This window comes from Orbicella franksi, chromosome 9, assembly GCF_964199315.1.
Source record: "Orbicella franksi chromosome 9, jaOrbFran1.1, whole genome shotgun sequence".
Taxonomy (NCBI): Eukaryota; Metazoa; Cnidaria; class Anthozoa; order Scleractinia; family Merulinidae; genus Orbicella; species Orbicella franksi.
The window spans coordinates 26,261,138-26,276,112 of record NC_138153.1 but is presented as its reverse complement, the minus strand read 5'-3'; the positions used below and the strand labels follow the sequence as shown (position 1 = coordinate 26,276,112).

The window sequence follows — 14,975 nt, the reverse complement described above, 5'->3', positions numbered from 1 at the left end:
GCTCAAAATTGGGGCAAAATCTTTCGGAGATGGAAATCAGGACATTTGTAAGGATACAGAAAGTAATTTGGGACCGGTTGCTGGCTTCTAAGGCTGAATTTATCCAGAAGTAAGCTGTATTTTCGTTTTCGTGTCGAAAGCCATGCGATGAAATATTATCGGCTTGTTCTGCTGTCTTGTTCTGTTTTTTCTCTTTGTCGTTTTTGTAGCCCGCCGAGGCCAGTCTTTCGTCTAAATCAGTTGAAAAAGGTTCGAAAAAGATGTTCCCATTCAAGTTTAAACTCTCAGGCGATAATTGTGGAGTTTTTTGGCCGAAACGTCGGCTTTGTTATGTTGGTGTTTTTCGGTTGCTATGGGCGACCGTTGCTTCCTTTGTTAGGACAAGTCTGGGAAGTGAGGTCACAAAAAAATTCTAATTAATTCTGGTTTTGTTCGATTTCGCTGAAATTTTAACACGATAAAGTTGGATTGTTAACGAATAGATTTGCCGCCTGCCGATGTGTGGTAGCTATTAACGCTGAAGTGTTATATCGCTTCGAAGTCAGGGTTTTGAAGAGATTTTTTTGCAACATGTGGGTTCGGCGTGATTTTGTAATCTGAGGTTTCGGTTGACCCCGAAGGAAAAAATATCCGGAAAAGGTCATTTCATCGACGATTCAAACAAATATAAATATGTATATGTTCCGAGCTAAATTTCTGGTGAAAAAATATAATTTTTGACGAGCGCTGGGTTTTTAATTTATTCCCGCGAAAGATGAGATTTATTGTTTCAACAGCTTTTGGCGAGTAAACATCACAGGTTGCGTTACTCAAAATTTGGCTGAGTGGAAGCTTGGGTCTGCTCGCACCGAAGTCGAAAAAAACAAGAAGATCTGTTAGATCTTATAACCGCGCTTTTAAAATTTAACTGTTTTCTTAGCACTACAGTCGCAACGCAGTGCATATTCCAAAGCAATCTTTGATGATTCATTGATTACTGTAGACATCACAGCACTTGATCAACACAAACTCTATTATCGCGCTATCAGTCGTAGCCGTTGTGACATCTCCGATGACGTAGTAGTCTTAATCTGGAACTTTCTTCGGGATATGTATGGGCATGAAGATACGAACACTATTACAAACCGCTTTCTTTCTTTAAAGTCACGATTAAATTTAATTGTTTTTTCCCTTGAGTTAAGGGTTAGCAAAGAAGTCACACGAGTCACATAATTCAAGAATTGCGTTATCTACGGCTATCTTTAATACGGTGGTTATTTCCCTACCAATGACGTAATCTTTGCACGTTCTGACACGTTCTTTGCTTGGCTTGCAAATATTTAATTTTCCTCCGATCTATGAACTGGCTGTGATGAAACAGTCAAAAGATTTACTTCATTTGCGTAAAACCACAAGAAATACTCACAAAATTACAAATAAATTAATGACCGTCGCTTCTGCCGAAATAAACTTGCAAAGTAAACACGATCATATTTGTCACGTAGCGAAAGTGAAAGCTGCAACGTCAGCGCATTCCATGGCTGACGTAATACCTTTTTTCACCGTATTTATTATTCCCTTTAAATCCAACCCTTTGATAAAACGAAAAGAAAATATATTTTACCCACAAAAAAGAAAACAATATCGGTAAAATTGTCCGTGTATTTATGTTTTAACAGCTTCTGGCGGAAAAAAATCACATGTTGCGTGACTCAAAGTTTGGCCGAGCGGAGGTCTGCGTCTGGTCACCGACAAAAAAAAAAAAAAATAAACCACGGGTAAACCTAGAACCGCGCTCGGCCCATGGCCGCGCGGTTAATAAATAAATAAACCACGGGTAAACCTAGAACCGCGCTCGGCCCATGGCCGCGCGGTTAATAAAAAAAAATAAACCAAGGGTAGAACATGAACCGCGCTCGGCCCATGGCCGCGCGGTTAAAAACCATTTTTGGCATGTTTCTAATAACAAAATCGTTGCAACAGCGCATTTAGCGTCTCTGACAGCGTTCCTCTGGTTCAGCCAAAATACAGTCTAAATACCTTTTGCTCAAAACCAGAGACTAATCACGTGTTGAATAGGCTTGCCACTTCCATTTCATAACATAAAATATAGGGGTAACCACGCGTTTTTTAAAGTTATTGATCTTTTTGAAAATTCCCATGGTGTCCGTTACATTTTTTCCTGTCACCTCCCCAGTAAATAAAACATTTGCGTATTTGGCACTTGTTTTGCGCGCGCACTACGCCATCTGCAGGTACATGTTTACAATTGGATTTCAGTACAATTGTCGACAGATAACAGCTAGTTTTTCAGCTAAAAGACGTTGTCAGCTAGTGGTTAGCGATATGCTGCTATTTTGGTGTTCCTGGTTTAAGTACGGGTTCATTAAACTTGATTTGGTCACAGTTGGAAAATTTTGCTTTCTTTTAGTCGTGTACTTGGTAGCGTAGTTGATTGCGTCAATGTCAACCCCAGCGCGCGCGTGGCGCTTAAGGTCATTCCCCAGTATTGCATTGCACATCCTTACTGCGCATAATTTTATGTATGATTAGCGCGCGCACATTAAAAAATGGTGGCTTTTTGTTTACAACTGGACCTCGCCATAGAGGTAAATCGTCATTTTCTCGCAAACGAGTATGGTGACCTATCATTTTTTTCTGTTGTTTTGAATTGAGTAATAAATTTCTCTGTGTAAAATAAATATGGACTAATTCTCAGTGTAGAACAAAAAGCAATCGTCGGAAACGTGAATTTAGCAAGCAATCGTGACTACAATCATGGTGCAATTGTGAGGATTTATATGGGTATAAACAAGGTGCTGTTGCTCCTAAACGAACATGGGGACCCCTCATTTTTATTTCAGAATTTAAGTTCCTATAATATAAACAATCAATAGGCAAAGTTTTTATTGCACCCCTTGATTTTCAAATAATCAGTTAAGTGGCTGTTAATAATTAACTGAAGGCCTTAGATGGATAAAACCTCTCGTAGTTGACCCCTTTTATAGAAAATGTGCATATGATTAAATGCAAAACCCTTATTTTCTTGAAAGTCCGCTTTGTTTTCTACTGTTCATCACCATATAAAGCAAGCATCTCAATATCTTGAATGTAAGCAGCTGCTAATGAAAATTGATACTTAAATCTCAATGTGCTCATTTATAATATCTACCAATGTACCTTACAAGATCCAGAGAAAGCGAGCTCTTATTGTCCTTCCGGATCTGGACACGACCTACCAATGTGTCACGACGAATCGGTAGCCATTTACTTTCCGCGGGAAAAGTAAGAATATATGTTTCTTCTCAGCGACTTGAAAGGGTTAAAAATTCTCCCATGCTTAATTATAATTTCAGAATACAATGGAGAATACAATATCCGAGTCAGACCATTACGTTTACCCGGCGTTTAGTTTGCTGTCTGCTTCCCCTGCAAGCATGATTGGTACCGATTACGACCGTCGGAAATTTTGGAAAGAAAATAAACCCCTAAGAAGTCCCAAGATCCATTTTTGTGGGGGTGGCTTGAAATTTTTTCGTCCCTAAGCGGTACCAATTCTAAAACAACGCATTATCTCCTGTGATATTTTTCGGCTAAATACTCTAAAAGGTGCCGCGAAAGCTCTTTTTGTGGATATTTTGAGGCTGAATACCCTAGCTAAGAGACAACAAAACCGCATTTTTAACCATCTAAAAAGTACGACAAGCACCCCAAAAGTTTTAGTTTTTCCACAGCTAGTTCCCCCGAAGCCACATGCAGCCCAAGCTCAGTACGCGAGCGTCGTTATCACTTCAGAGATACACAGGTACTTTCCCTACAAAGCCATTTCACTCTAAATTATAAGCTAAATTAAATTCTCCTAGCTGTGGCCTGAAGCGCATGGCCTTGAATTCAAGATCGCATGTAACAGATAGTATGAGTGTCAAATTGTAAATGATCAAATATTCACAGACTTGTTAGAAAACTCAGTGTGATGGTTTCGGTCTAAACACAATGTAAACAGCATGAATATTAAACTAAAAAGGTCGAAGTAATAATATATCAACCGAAAAAGGTTTATACTTTCGACGAATTTCAAACGAGTAATAAAATAAAGGTTAAAGCCTTTTTGCTTGTAACTTGACTGGAAATGCCATTTGTCAGTTAAATTTTCGAGCAGTTTTCAGTTGTCAGTCATTTTTTGCCATTTGTCAGTTGTCAGTATATTCCCATCCAGACCCTCAGAAGAGTGGTGTCAGGTGGAGTGGAGTACTTTGAGCAAGGGTGGTGTGGTGGAATATAGCGAAGTGAAGCACGATGTGGTGTAGGGTGGTGTAGTGTCGTGCGGTGCGGGGTGGTTCGGTATGGTGAGGGGTGGTGTACTTTAAGCTGGCCAAGAAAGAAATGCTGCGTAGTAGAGGCTGAATTTTTTTTTCTTTGATTACTGCACCGTTGAAGCTTTTCCTACATCTCTCGCTAAATGTTATGTACAAGAAGCGAATAGGAATAGTTCTTTGAAATCTCTAGGCTACTGGCAGCCGGTCATTCCTCTTCGGGAACGTTAGACGAGTGCCGTTATCCAACAAGCGTAGAATTTATTTTCCGTTTAGCCGGGCATTAACGTACCGCAACTTTACCTGATACAATTTAGTTACCCTATCTAAGGATCGCACCATGATCACAATGACAACAAGAGCACAAATGATACTCTATTTAAGGATGGGAGACTCAAAAACCATACTCGATCCTGCGGCACATACCCATATAGCCCATATATTGGAGTACCCTACCACCCCGAAGGGGGGGTTTCACCCCTACATTTAATTTGGAAGCGATTTTCTACGTACGTGTAGTCGCTGCATTAGTCTGGCAGAAGATGGAAAGAACACAATGAGTTTGAAACGTACAGCTGAACAATCTTGGGATAAGTAGGACTCTCGTGAAAGTTGAGACGATAAAAGTTAATTGTATAGCTGTCGTTTCTGATATACCGGTGAGTTTTATCAGTGGCTGAAAAAATATCGAGGCTGAAATTTGCGAAATTTTACGAATATTTTAAGAAAAACCCCGAGGCTCAGATTTGGGAAAGAATATAATTTTGTGCGTTGTAAATTTGTAAACGCAATACAAAGTATGCTTAAATGTTTTTTAACTTAACCATATAAACATTTTTCCTTTCTCTAAACGGCATAACTGGCCAAAAAACAACCGTGACTGGCTGTAAGTTCGATGCTAACAACATTTCTGCAAGACGTTTATGCGTGTCATATCACGTTTTATTGTCTGCAGTCTAGTTCCAAAATTACTTTAACGCTATCAAAGTCGTGCATGAAAGGACAGATAACATGAAGTTGCGTCCACATCATCCACTTTGTATTCTTATAATCTAAGGCTATTCACAAGAATATTGTCAGCCTAAAATCGGCAGAAAAATAAGAATAATCAACCTGGGCCGGAAAAACAATATTCTTATTTAAAAAAAGAGTGTTGTTGTCTGAGGTTTGTTATAGAAGTCAATAAACTGAAAAGGCTCAGAATTTATCTTATCCCAAGTGCCCTAGCCTGTGGCTAAATATCCGAGATTTTATGAGAATTTTCTGGAATAAGTGTTCCGATTAGAGCCCTGCCAAACATTCCAGCGAAGAAGAAACAAATTAACTGCCGATGCTTGGTGACTAACCACTCCTTTTGAGAGACTTTCGTGGAACACAAGACCGAAATGTGAATCAATAATTATCATGAACACTTCTTTTTAAAATTGCTAACCACTCGTTAATGTTTGGTTTTAATCGCGTGACAGACACGCGTGAATAAGCTGATATCATATAAACAGCAGGGTCTGTCGAGGTCTGGCTGAGGTCACCCTATGACTCTGTTAAAGCAAGAAAAACAACGCAAAATCTGTTTCTTATTTCATGCTAGGCATTTTCAATCAGCATTTGATAAACGGTTAAAATAATTCCGTTCTTCGTGGCTCCTTCAGACCAACAAATTCTTTGCTGAAGAACTGCCTATTTGCAGAGCAGCGAAAAACATCAAGGACTTGAAGTAAACGTTATTCAGCGTTATTGACACAGTTACGATTTACATAAGAAGAACAAAAGATAATAACCGCATGGGGATCAAATGCTCTTTTTATAGCTGTAATTTCACGCTTGTTTGTTATTGTTGGTTGCGGGAAGAATCTGTCGAAGAAAAACTTGCTCGCACCAGACCAAGACTCCATGAAGGCTCCAGTGAAGGACCAACTTTAGTTTAAGCGCAGCGGAACACAGACAGTGTAAAGAAGCGCCAGTGAGATAAGTTTGGAGACGTCTGTGGGTTGCAAGTTGGTTGCGTCACGTTACCGAGCTAAGACTTGCTTTGCGGAGAAGAAAACACGAGCTGTTCGGAACAGAATTGCTTCCTTGGACTCGACTTTCAGTGCGTATTCGAAACAACTTTGGACATAAGTACAGGATTATCAGCATTTAGAAACGAGCATGGCTTCTAGTCCTGTTTGGAAAGTGCGGGTTAACCCTAACCGCTATCAAAGTGTCCCTACGTGTGGCGATGACATAAGTGAGGACTGTAGCGGTCGTAGAAGGTCAGGTTCCTCTGACGACAGCCCTCTTTCGTCCCCGCTTACAAACCGCAAACCACAGAAGGGAAAAAGCCTGGGCGCACCAAGTCTTAACAACAACTACAAAGATATCTGGTCCAAGCGCGTGAGGGACGGAGCTGTAAAGGAAATTGTCCTTAGTCCTAGTAGAGCTGACACTGGTTGTGATAAGCGAATTACAATCAATATCTCTGGAACGAGGTTCGAAACTCTCGAGAGCACGCTGGCAAGACTGCCAGACTCATTGCTTGGATCGTCGATAAAGAAAGCACCTTACTATGATCCCATCCATAACGAATTCTACTTTGACAGAAACAAACATGTCTTTGACAGTATCTTGTTCTATTACCAGTCAGGGGGGCCTGCCGGTGGCGTTCTTGTGAAACCGGATGGTATACCCGAGGGGACATTCTTGGAAGAAGTCAAATTTTTTGAACTGGGAGAGGACGCGGAGACGAAGATTGGAGCTGACGATCAAACAGAGAAGAAACTTGGCCGCGGTCTTGAGGCTGTCTCAGCGAATATTTCATATTGTGAAACTTGTTCATCGAAAATCAGAATGCTTTTCGATACAAGCCAAACTAGGAAAGCATCTCCTTTGCGTAGAGCTATAGATGTCTGGATGATTTTTGTAACAATCTTTTTCATCATTTTGCTTTGCGGTAAGACGTTACCTTCCCTAAGAGAGGTTTTCGTTTTGGACCAGTGCTGCGAACGATACGAAAAAAACGCTTCAGTGGGCTTTTTCTGGTCATTTAGCGAAAAATTCTGCATATCTTGGTTCACGCTCGAATACGCTCTGCGCACGTTGAGCGCAACGAAAAAATCATTGTACTTATTGTCAGCACAGGGTATTTTTGACATGTTGTCGTTTTTCCCTTATGTAATGACAATCATAATCCAAGTGGTGGTACCAGGAACGGCGACAATTCCTTTCCAACGCATTCTTATGTTTCTAATGTTCTTTTCAGTCTTCAAGCTGACTCGTTACTCTCTTGGGCTGCAAGTACTCATGAAGACAATTCAGACAAGCTTGCAAGAGCTGATGTTACTGCTGGTGTGTGTAGGCATCAGCCTGGTGTTATTTTCGTCGGTGATATATTACTGCGAAAGTTCTGAGGACTCCACGGATTTCAACAGCATCCCGGCAACGTTCTGGTTCACTATCGTTACCATGACAACTGTGGGGTACGGCGACCTGGCGCCCGTTACAGTGGCGGGAAAAGTTTTCAGCGCGCTTTGTGCAGTGTTTGGAGTTTGTTGTGTTCTAGCAATTCCATCAACAATTATTGTGACAAATTTTAACTTCTTTTATTTAAAGCATAAGGCGAAACCAAAGAAACCAAAAAGGCCAAAAACGAGAATGACTGCTCTTCAAAGGTGGGTGACTCGGTTTCGAAGTGTCGCCCTTTGAGACTTATGTGGCCATTGAGACTCATGAAATACCAATCATTGTCATTGGTTCAGACTCCTCGATATTCAATTAAACCGATAATATATGATTACCTATATATATCATTGTTTGCAATGGATTCGGAATATAACATGCCATTCAAGGGGGGGGGATGCTAGTTTTACTTACTGCTATACACCCCTGTGTAAATTTTGTGACTAAAACTCGCAAAAAATCACTTATTAATGACCATGAATAATTTTAAAATCATATGCGTGACATGTCGATCTGTGTTTATTACATCATAATAAAAGTGGACAGAAGGCGTCAAAATTTATCTTTATTCCTCAAAAATAACGATCTTAAACGACTTTGTGCTAGTCATTTTTTGACAATCGAAATTGTCTTTGGATCGATCTTGTAGTTCACTACATGATAGAAGAATGCCAGTGGTTTTTGAGACTACAAATGTACAAGACCAACAATTTCCTTGAAAACGTAACATTAAAATATAAGTTGAAACAAAGAAAATACTCGACGTGGAGACGGTTAGACTGAATTTGACTAGCAGAGATCTTTACAATTTTATTTCTCCTTTTTCCTCCTCGTTTTACTTTCAATTGAAAAGATTAGATATGTCAAAAACTCGATACATTGTTTTGTTACACGTCCTACATATCCAAATAGCTCGAGGTTGGTCAAAGATACCGCTCGCCCTATGACCAGCTAATCTAACATTCAGATGTCAAACGACGTATGTTTCGATATGTTTAATAAACATAGGTACCCCGTAGTGATTTTAGATTTTCTTAGTGGTAAATCTGTGCCCGAACAAAGCTCTCCATAAAGCATACAAAAGCTTATTATTTCTCGGATTAAGAAATATACAAACACTAACCGTGTTCCCATCGACTTGTAGAAACACGAACGGAATAATGAAGGAGGTACGTCACGGTTTGCACATCTTGAAAAGCTTTTAAAGGCAATTTTGTACGTAGCCAGAGTAACTCAAAATTCCGTGACTAAGCTCCTTTAAGAGAACGAGGAGTGCTGTGAGAGCAGGATAGACCTGCAGGCGGAAAGCTATGGAAAGGTCCATAAACGTGACTACAAAATGTTTGGCTGTGTTTTCATACTCTTAGCAAAATTTGCTGTTCATTTTATATCATTGATTCAAAGATCTGCCACCGTCAACACATATTACCTGCCCCGTGACATAACTAGCCGAGCGAGCAAGAAATTCCACTATATCAGCAATGTCGCTAGGCTCACCCTTGCGATTCAAGGGAATCTTTTTGATAATTTCTGCCTTTTTGGTTTCCAAGGTTACCCCGTGCGTCTTCTCAGGCCACAAAACAGCCCCAGGGCTCACGCCGTTGACTCTGACAAAGGGGGCGAACTCTTTAGCGAGCACCATGGTGCACATGCGCAAACCCGCCTTTGAGATGCAATATACTGAGTGATGTTCCAGCGGTCTGTCAGCGTGAATATCCAGCAGATTAATGATACATCCACCTGAAGCTTTCAGGCTAGGAAAGGCAGCCTAAAAGAATGAAAGGTAAATAAATGATTTAGGCCACCAGTACGATAAGAAAACACTCTGACATATTTAAGCGTCCGCTAAAATCCGTACTTTACATGCTGGTTTTCATTTGACGTTGTCATATTTGAAAATTCAAAATTACCTATCCATCTGAGGTTTTAGTTTCATCAGATTTAACACCCTCCCAGAAGTTGATGTTTTACAACGTTTTAGCTCGACAGAGTTCTTCGTTTTGTAATATACTTTGTGCAGCTCGTTTGAATTTCCAAGCTTTTGCGTTGCGTGACATTAAAATGGCGGCCCGAGAAGGATGTAGCGTAGGTCAAAAGATGAGCTGTCGCTTAAATTTTGCTGACTGAACAATTCTCGAACTAGAAGAGGTATTGATTTCAAAAAGAAAGAGAATAGATTTCCTCCTTTTTCTGTCCAGTTAAAGAAACCCATGAGAAAGATTAGAGGACTAAACCAATGCTGTGGAAAAATTGATCTACGGCTCGTGTTCCTAGAGCACAACGTGTCTCGTTTCCTAAGCTTTCCCTTGTAATTGCATAATCGATAGAAACACGCGGAAAATGTTTTCAACTTGTGGAAAATGAAATTAGACCTCGAACGTTCGGTCTTTGCTATATCGCTCTCGCTCGGTCAATACGGCAAGGGCTCGGTTTGTGATCGGTTTTATCGGTTAATAAGTAGTTATTAATGCTGTCCTTTGAAGTCAGGCACCTCCGCGGTAGCGACATTCAAAGATGGCGAATAATAAATAAATAAATAAATAAATATACATTTATATAGCGCCATTTTCCACGAATTGCCCCTGGCGCTTTACAATACTTTAAAATTAAAATCCTAAGTTTTAAATCCTAAAATTAAAATCCTAATCCTTTAAAAACTTAAAATCCTAAATCCTGAAAGTTAAAATCCTAAGAATTAAATACGCTATATAATATAATTAGACTACAAATAAATGAAATGACAAATAAAAATGAATGACCAGACAAATAAATGACCAGACCAGAGAAAAGAGAGCAACTTTGCGAAGCTAAAATTGAAACATGATGTTTCTTACATCTGCAGAGCAAAATTAAAAAAAAAAAAACACAAAAATTCGCCACATTTACCTGTGATAAGAAGAATGGAGCGCATAAGTTTGTTTCCATGAGTCCATTCCACTCCTCGTGGGTTATTTTTCCAACTTCGGTCGGATGGAATTCAGACGCGTTGTTTACTAACAGGTCCAGTCGCCCCCAGGCCTTTAACGCCTCTTCAGTAACCTTCTCCGAGGTTTTCTGAGTGTGTTGTCGGAAATCACCTTGGATTTGTCGGGCTGAATTTGAACGTACACTGCAACAATTAACAGAGGAATAACCCGCTTGGTATGTCTCTTCCCTTGTTCATCATTCACTGCGTTAATTTATTCATTCTTGTATCGGTTTTTGTGTATATAAGAAGTCGCATGATTCATTGAGATTTTATAAGTAGAAAGACGGCCAGTTAGACCACAAGCTAACTGTCACGCACGGACCTACAATCTACTATTACGCGACACCCAAACAATGGCAAACCATCTCGACATTATTTTCAAAACTTTATGAGTGTTTAACCAACATATGAAAAGCGCTAAAATTTCAGTTTACCTGTTCATCTGCTGTACTAGATCTCTGGCTTCAGTTATTGATTTGTTGCAGTGTACCAGAATGTTGTATCCTATTTCATGTAATCGTTTGGCAATACACGCCCCAAGTCGCTTCGCCGCGCCTGTCACCAGGGCAACAGGACATGCAGCGTCTTCAGAAAACCCATTTAAATGTACCAGGTGAGTGAACGGCTTCTTGGCGGAAGTTTCTTTACTCGTCAATGCGTGAACCCCATTGGCTAAATACAGTTGATTGACAGGAAAGAAAGAGCGGAAGTCGTCTTTACCACTCACTTCCCTTGCGATCACTTTCAATGGCTTTTTCACGGATGGATGAATGAACTCCGGTGTGACGTCAGCTAGAGGTATGATCACGTGAGCATGCTTTTGCGTGTCTGGATCAGGAATCGACCACGATTTTACAGCACAGCCGTCGCTCAGTTTGTATTCACACGTCATGTTACCCCAAAACGAAATGTCCAGATCAATTGTCCTGGGAGCGTTCTTATTTTCTTGGTCTCGAACTCGACCAAGTTTGTGTTCCACTTGACTTAAAACTTGCTTTAATCTGATCATGAAAAACAAGGTCAAAGTTCATTAGTTTTTGAACACATCAAAGCCATCAAGGGGAAACTCTCAATAGTAACCTTATGCTATACAAGGCAGTTCTGACGTAGGTCTGTAAACGAAACCGTAGTGTGTGACCATTCGAATGAAAAAACGCTTGTGTGTGACCATTAAAATGAAAGCTACTGAGCAGTGCTTCCATGTGGTACTGTTTATTATGCTGTACAAGGTGGTTCTAACTTTAACGTCTGCGGATGAAACCCTAGTGTGTGACCATTCAAATGAAAGCTATTGAGCAGTACTTTTATTATGATGTACAAGGTGGTTCTAAGTTATAGCTCTGTGGTTAAAACCCTTGTGTGTGACCATTCACATGAAAGTCATTGAGCAGTACTTTCATGCAGTGTTATGTCATGTCATGTTTTTCGATTGAGAAGGTATACGAGATGTGTGTTCAACTCTCTTCTCGGTGTTAGAAAGTGTGGTCAAACGCGGTCTTTCGTGATGGATGTATACTTACCCAGCTGGATCAAGTTTAGTCCTCACGACAACGGACATATTGAGAAAATCCACCTGCTCTCTGAACCCCACGGGCGTGGTCCTAAAAGCTTGTGACAACTTCACCAGCTCTGTTTTCTCTTGTAACAAACTAATGGCCAGTGGCAAATTCTTGCCAGGTTCAATGTTGGATCCCATCGATATGTGAACTTCATTCCAATCAAAGTCTTCCCAGCGCCGTTCAATGGTCACAGACGAGCTCTCGCAAAAGCGTAACGCGTTAGGTTTTGCGACGGTGACTTTTACGGACGACGCGCCGTGACGCACCACGCAGATACGCGCTACATCGGTTGCTACTGCTTCAATGATGTTGTATTTCTTGTTCTCGACGTGGAAGAGAACTTCTTTTGAGATGGTCTTGTTGTTGATGGTGTCTTCTACACGATCGGTCTCGCCGGCTTTCTTGATGGATGACCGCAGACGAATGGTAATGCTAATTTCTTGGAGTTTTCCCAGCTCGTGAGGACTGAAACCTACTTCACTGCGAACTCGCAGACCGTTTATCTCCACTTCGTCCATGTTGAGTAACTATGCTGAGCAGGAAAAATGTAATCACGGTTTAATTTAAATTAATTAAGCTCAGTTTACGTTTGTTCCAAATTCCGGCGTCTTTGAAAGGCCTGTTTACACAGAGGAAGGGGACTCCGGGAAGGTAAAGTAACCCGCCTCGTTGGGGTAACCCGCCTCTGTCATTTCAATTTGATCATGTTTACATGATAGGTGGGGCAACCCGCCTAGATCGGTTGCCCAGGGTTACCCTGTCAGCCGGGGTCGCATTGTGCCATGTAAACGTCTTAAAGTTGGTTAACCCGCCTCGATCTCGCTTGTGATTGGTTAGAGCCAGGAGCCATAATCGGGGAAACATTCCAGACAAATTTTAGGAGTTCACGGTTTTGCAAGTGTGATAGTAAATGACGCAGGACAATGTACAATTTAGTTTTGTTAACTGAATATGCAAAAAAAAACTTTCACTCGGATTTTCAGAATGCAATTCCTCAGCTAAGGAAAAGGGAAGTAAATTCTTACTGTTCGGCGCTTTGAAAGATATTTCCATTTCGAGAAACGACTTTCGAGCGTGTTGGAATGCAGTTTTTGCCAGCAGCCATGGCGCCTCATGTGAGTCAGTCATGCAGAGAAATGACTTCCTTTCGAAGTGAACTTAAAATAAGCAGATAGAAGAGACTTTTCCTGTCCAGCTCTTTTAAAAAGTAAGTAAGATAATAGCTGACTTTTCGGAAGCTTTCGGAGCAATCACGAAGTTAGACCCAAACACCTCGAGATTTACTCGATTAGTTTCAATCGATTTTCACTCAAAACCCGAATTTAAATTAAAATAACTGCTTTTTACAGTTCATAATTGATTCCGCGTCATTGAATTAACATTTCGAGTTAAAAATACGAGTTTAGGAACAGAAACATAGCGCTATATATAATAATTAACCAGGCGTAGCTTTCACCGAATGTGCCAAAATGTTGTTCGCCAAGAATTGTGCAGGAATTTTGAGCGGTTTCCGAAAGGTTTTGACTGGAAATGCGAATTTTACATAAATCAAGGCGTTTGTTCAACAACCAACATTGAGCAGCCATCGGTCCTAGCTAGACAACGTTTCTCGTGTGGTAGTTGAGAAAACTCTGTGCCTCTGGTGATTCAGAAAACTAGTTCCAAGTCAATAAACTGATAATGTTAATGTTAGCTCACGTTGACAGACTGATGACAGATAGCTTTTTGGAAGAGTGCAAGCAATAGCAGTTAATAATTACTTTTCATCTCATACATTTGTCCGTATATTTTTTTCCCGCGAACGGCGTAAACCCAGCCAAATTTACAGACAAATGTATGGAAAATTAGAAAAGTTAACCAAGCATCTTCAATTAAGTCACATCCTTCAAACTTAGTGAATACAATCTCCTACCTAGTATTTATATTTAACGAATTCTGTAAAATTCAAATTTGAAAAGAGTTATTTGCCATTTTGCCGGATTCCAATACAAAAACTGTAATTTCTGATCGCTTTGCCTACCCGTCAAGATGGCGTTGAAAACGGTGATAAGACCTTTTATATATTGCTTAAGTTTTACAATGAATTAATTAACACGTTAGCCTGCGAAAACAGCCGTCCTTCTTAGCGAAGGAGGCTGTTTTCGCAAGTTATTAACACGTATGACACAATATCTTCAATATCAAACAAAAATTTCGTTTTTGAAAATATAGAGGGGTCGCCGCCAGGATGAAATTCGAAAGCTTGTTTTTTATATTACACTTTTAGCCGGAGAACGCTTTTAAGTTTAACTAATTTCATTTATGCTCAACGTAATTGACTTGTAACCCATTTCTTACCAAAACGCTTAATTTGTGGCAAAAAATAAGGTATTTTTTATCGTTTTCGTCAATATCTCCCAAATGCAAGTGCAATGGGGACAATATTTCAACAAATTTATCAGATATTGCAAATATATGTTCATCGTGGCAAGATTTGCTCAAATTAGCTCGGATTAATTTTGCAGCACACAAGCATTTTAAGTGCGAGTTTGGTAAAAAACGACGAAAACCTAAACTTTTTGTCAGATTTTCTCTGTTTTAGAATAACCCCTTTGGTTTTCGAACGTGTAGAACGCCAAAGATAACAACGGATTCGCTTGAACCTTAAACTTACCACCGCCAAAGGACAAACTGTGGATTGAAAGAAGTTCAGTTCTTTCTCGGTTTAACTGTTATTTTATA

General features: G+C 40.1%; 3 protein-coding genes across 4 annotated transcripts in view; 2 read left to right on the top strand and 1 right to left on the bottom strand.

The window, feature by feature from the left end:
- Nucleotides 1-14,975, top strand: part of LOC145498197 (uncharacterized) — a 358,759-nt gene that overhangs the window by 153,764 nt on the left and 190,020 nt on the right. The window lies entirely within an intron of this gene.
- On the top strand, nt 6,441-8,117 carry LOC145498138 (potassium voltage-gated channel subfamily A member 1-like). Its single transcript, XM_081478020.1, has one exon. It carries the CDS (start codon nt 6,441-6,443, stop codon nt 7,971-7,973), a length of 1,533 nt encoding a protein of 510 aa, XP_081334146.1. The 3' UTR covers nt 7,974-8,117.
- LOC145497717 (uncharacterized) lies at nt 9,118-13,217 on the bottom strand. The gene is made up of 4 exons (XM_081477552.1): nt 12,216-13,217; nt 11,130-11,696; nt 10,614-10,836; nt 9,118-9,495 (listed from the first exon to the last, which is right to left on the bottom strand). The coding sequence occupies exons 1-4, from the start codon at nt 12,770-12,772 to the stop codon at nt 9,118-9,120; spliced, it is 1,725 nt and encodes a 574-aa protein (XP_081333678.1). The 5' UTR covers nt 12,773-13,217.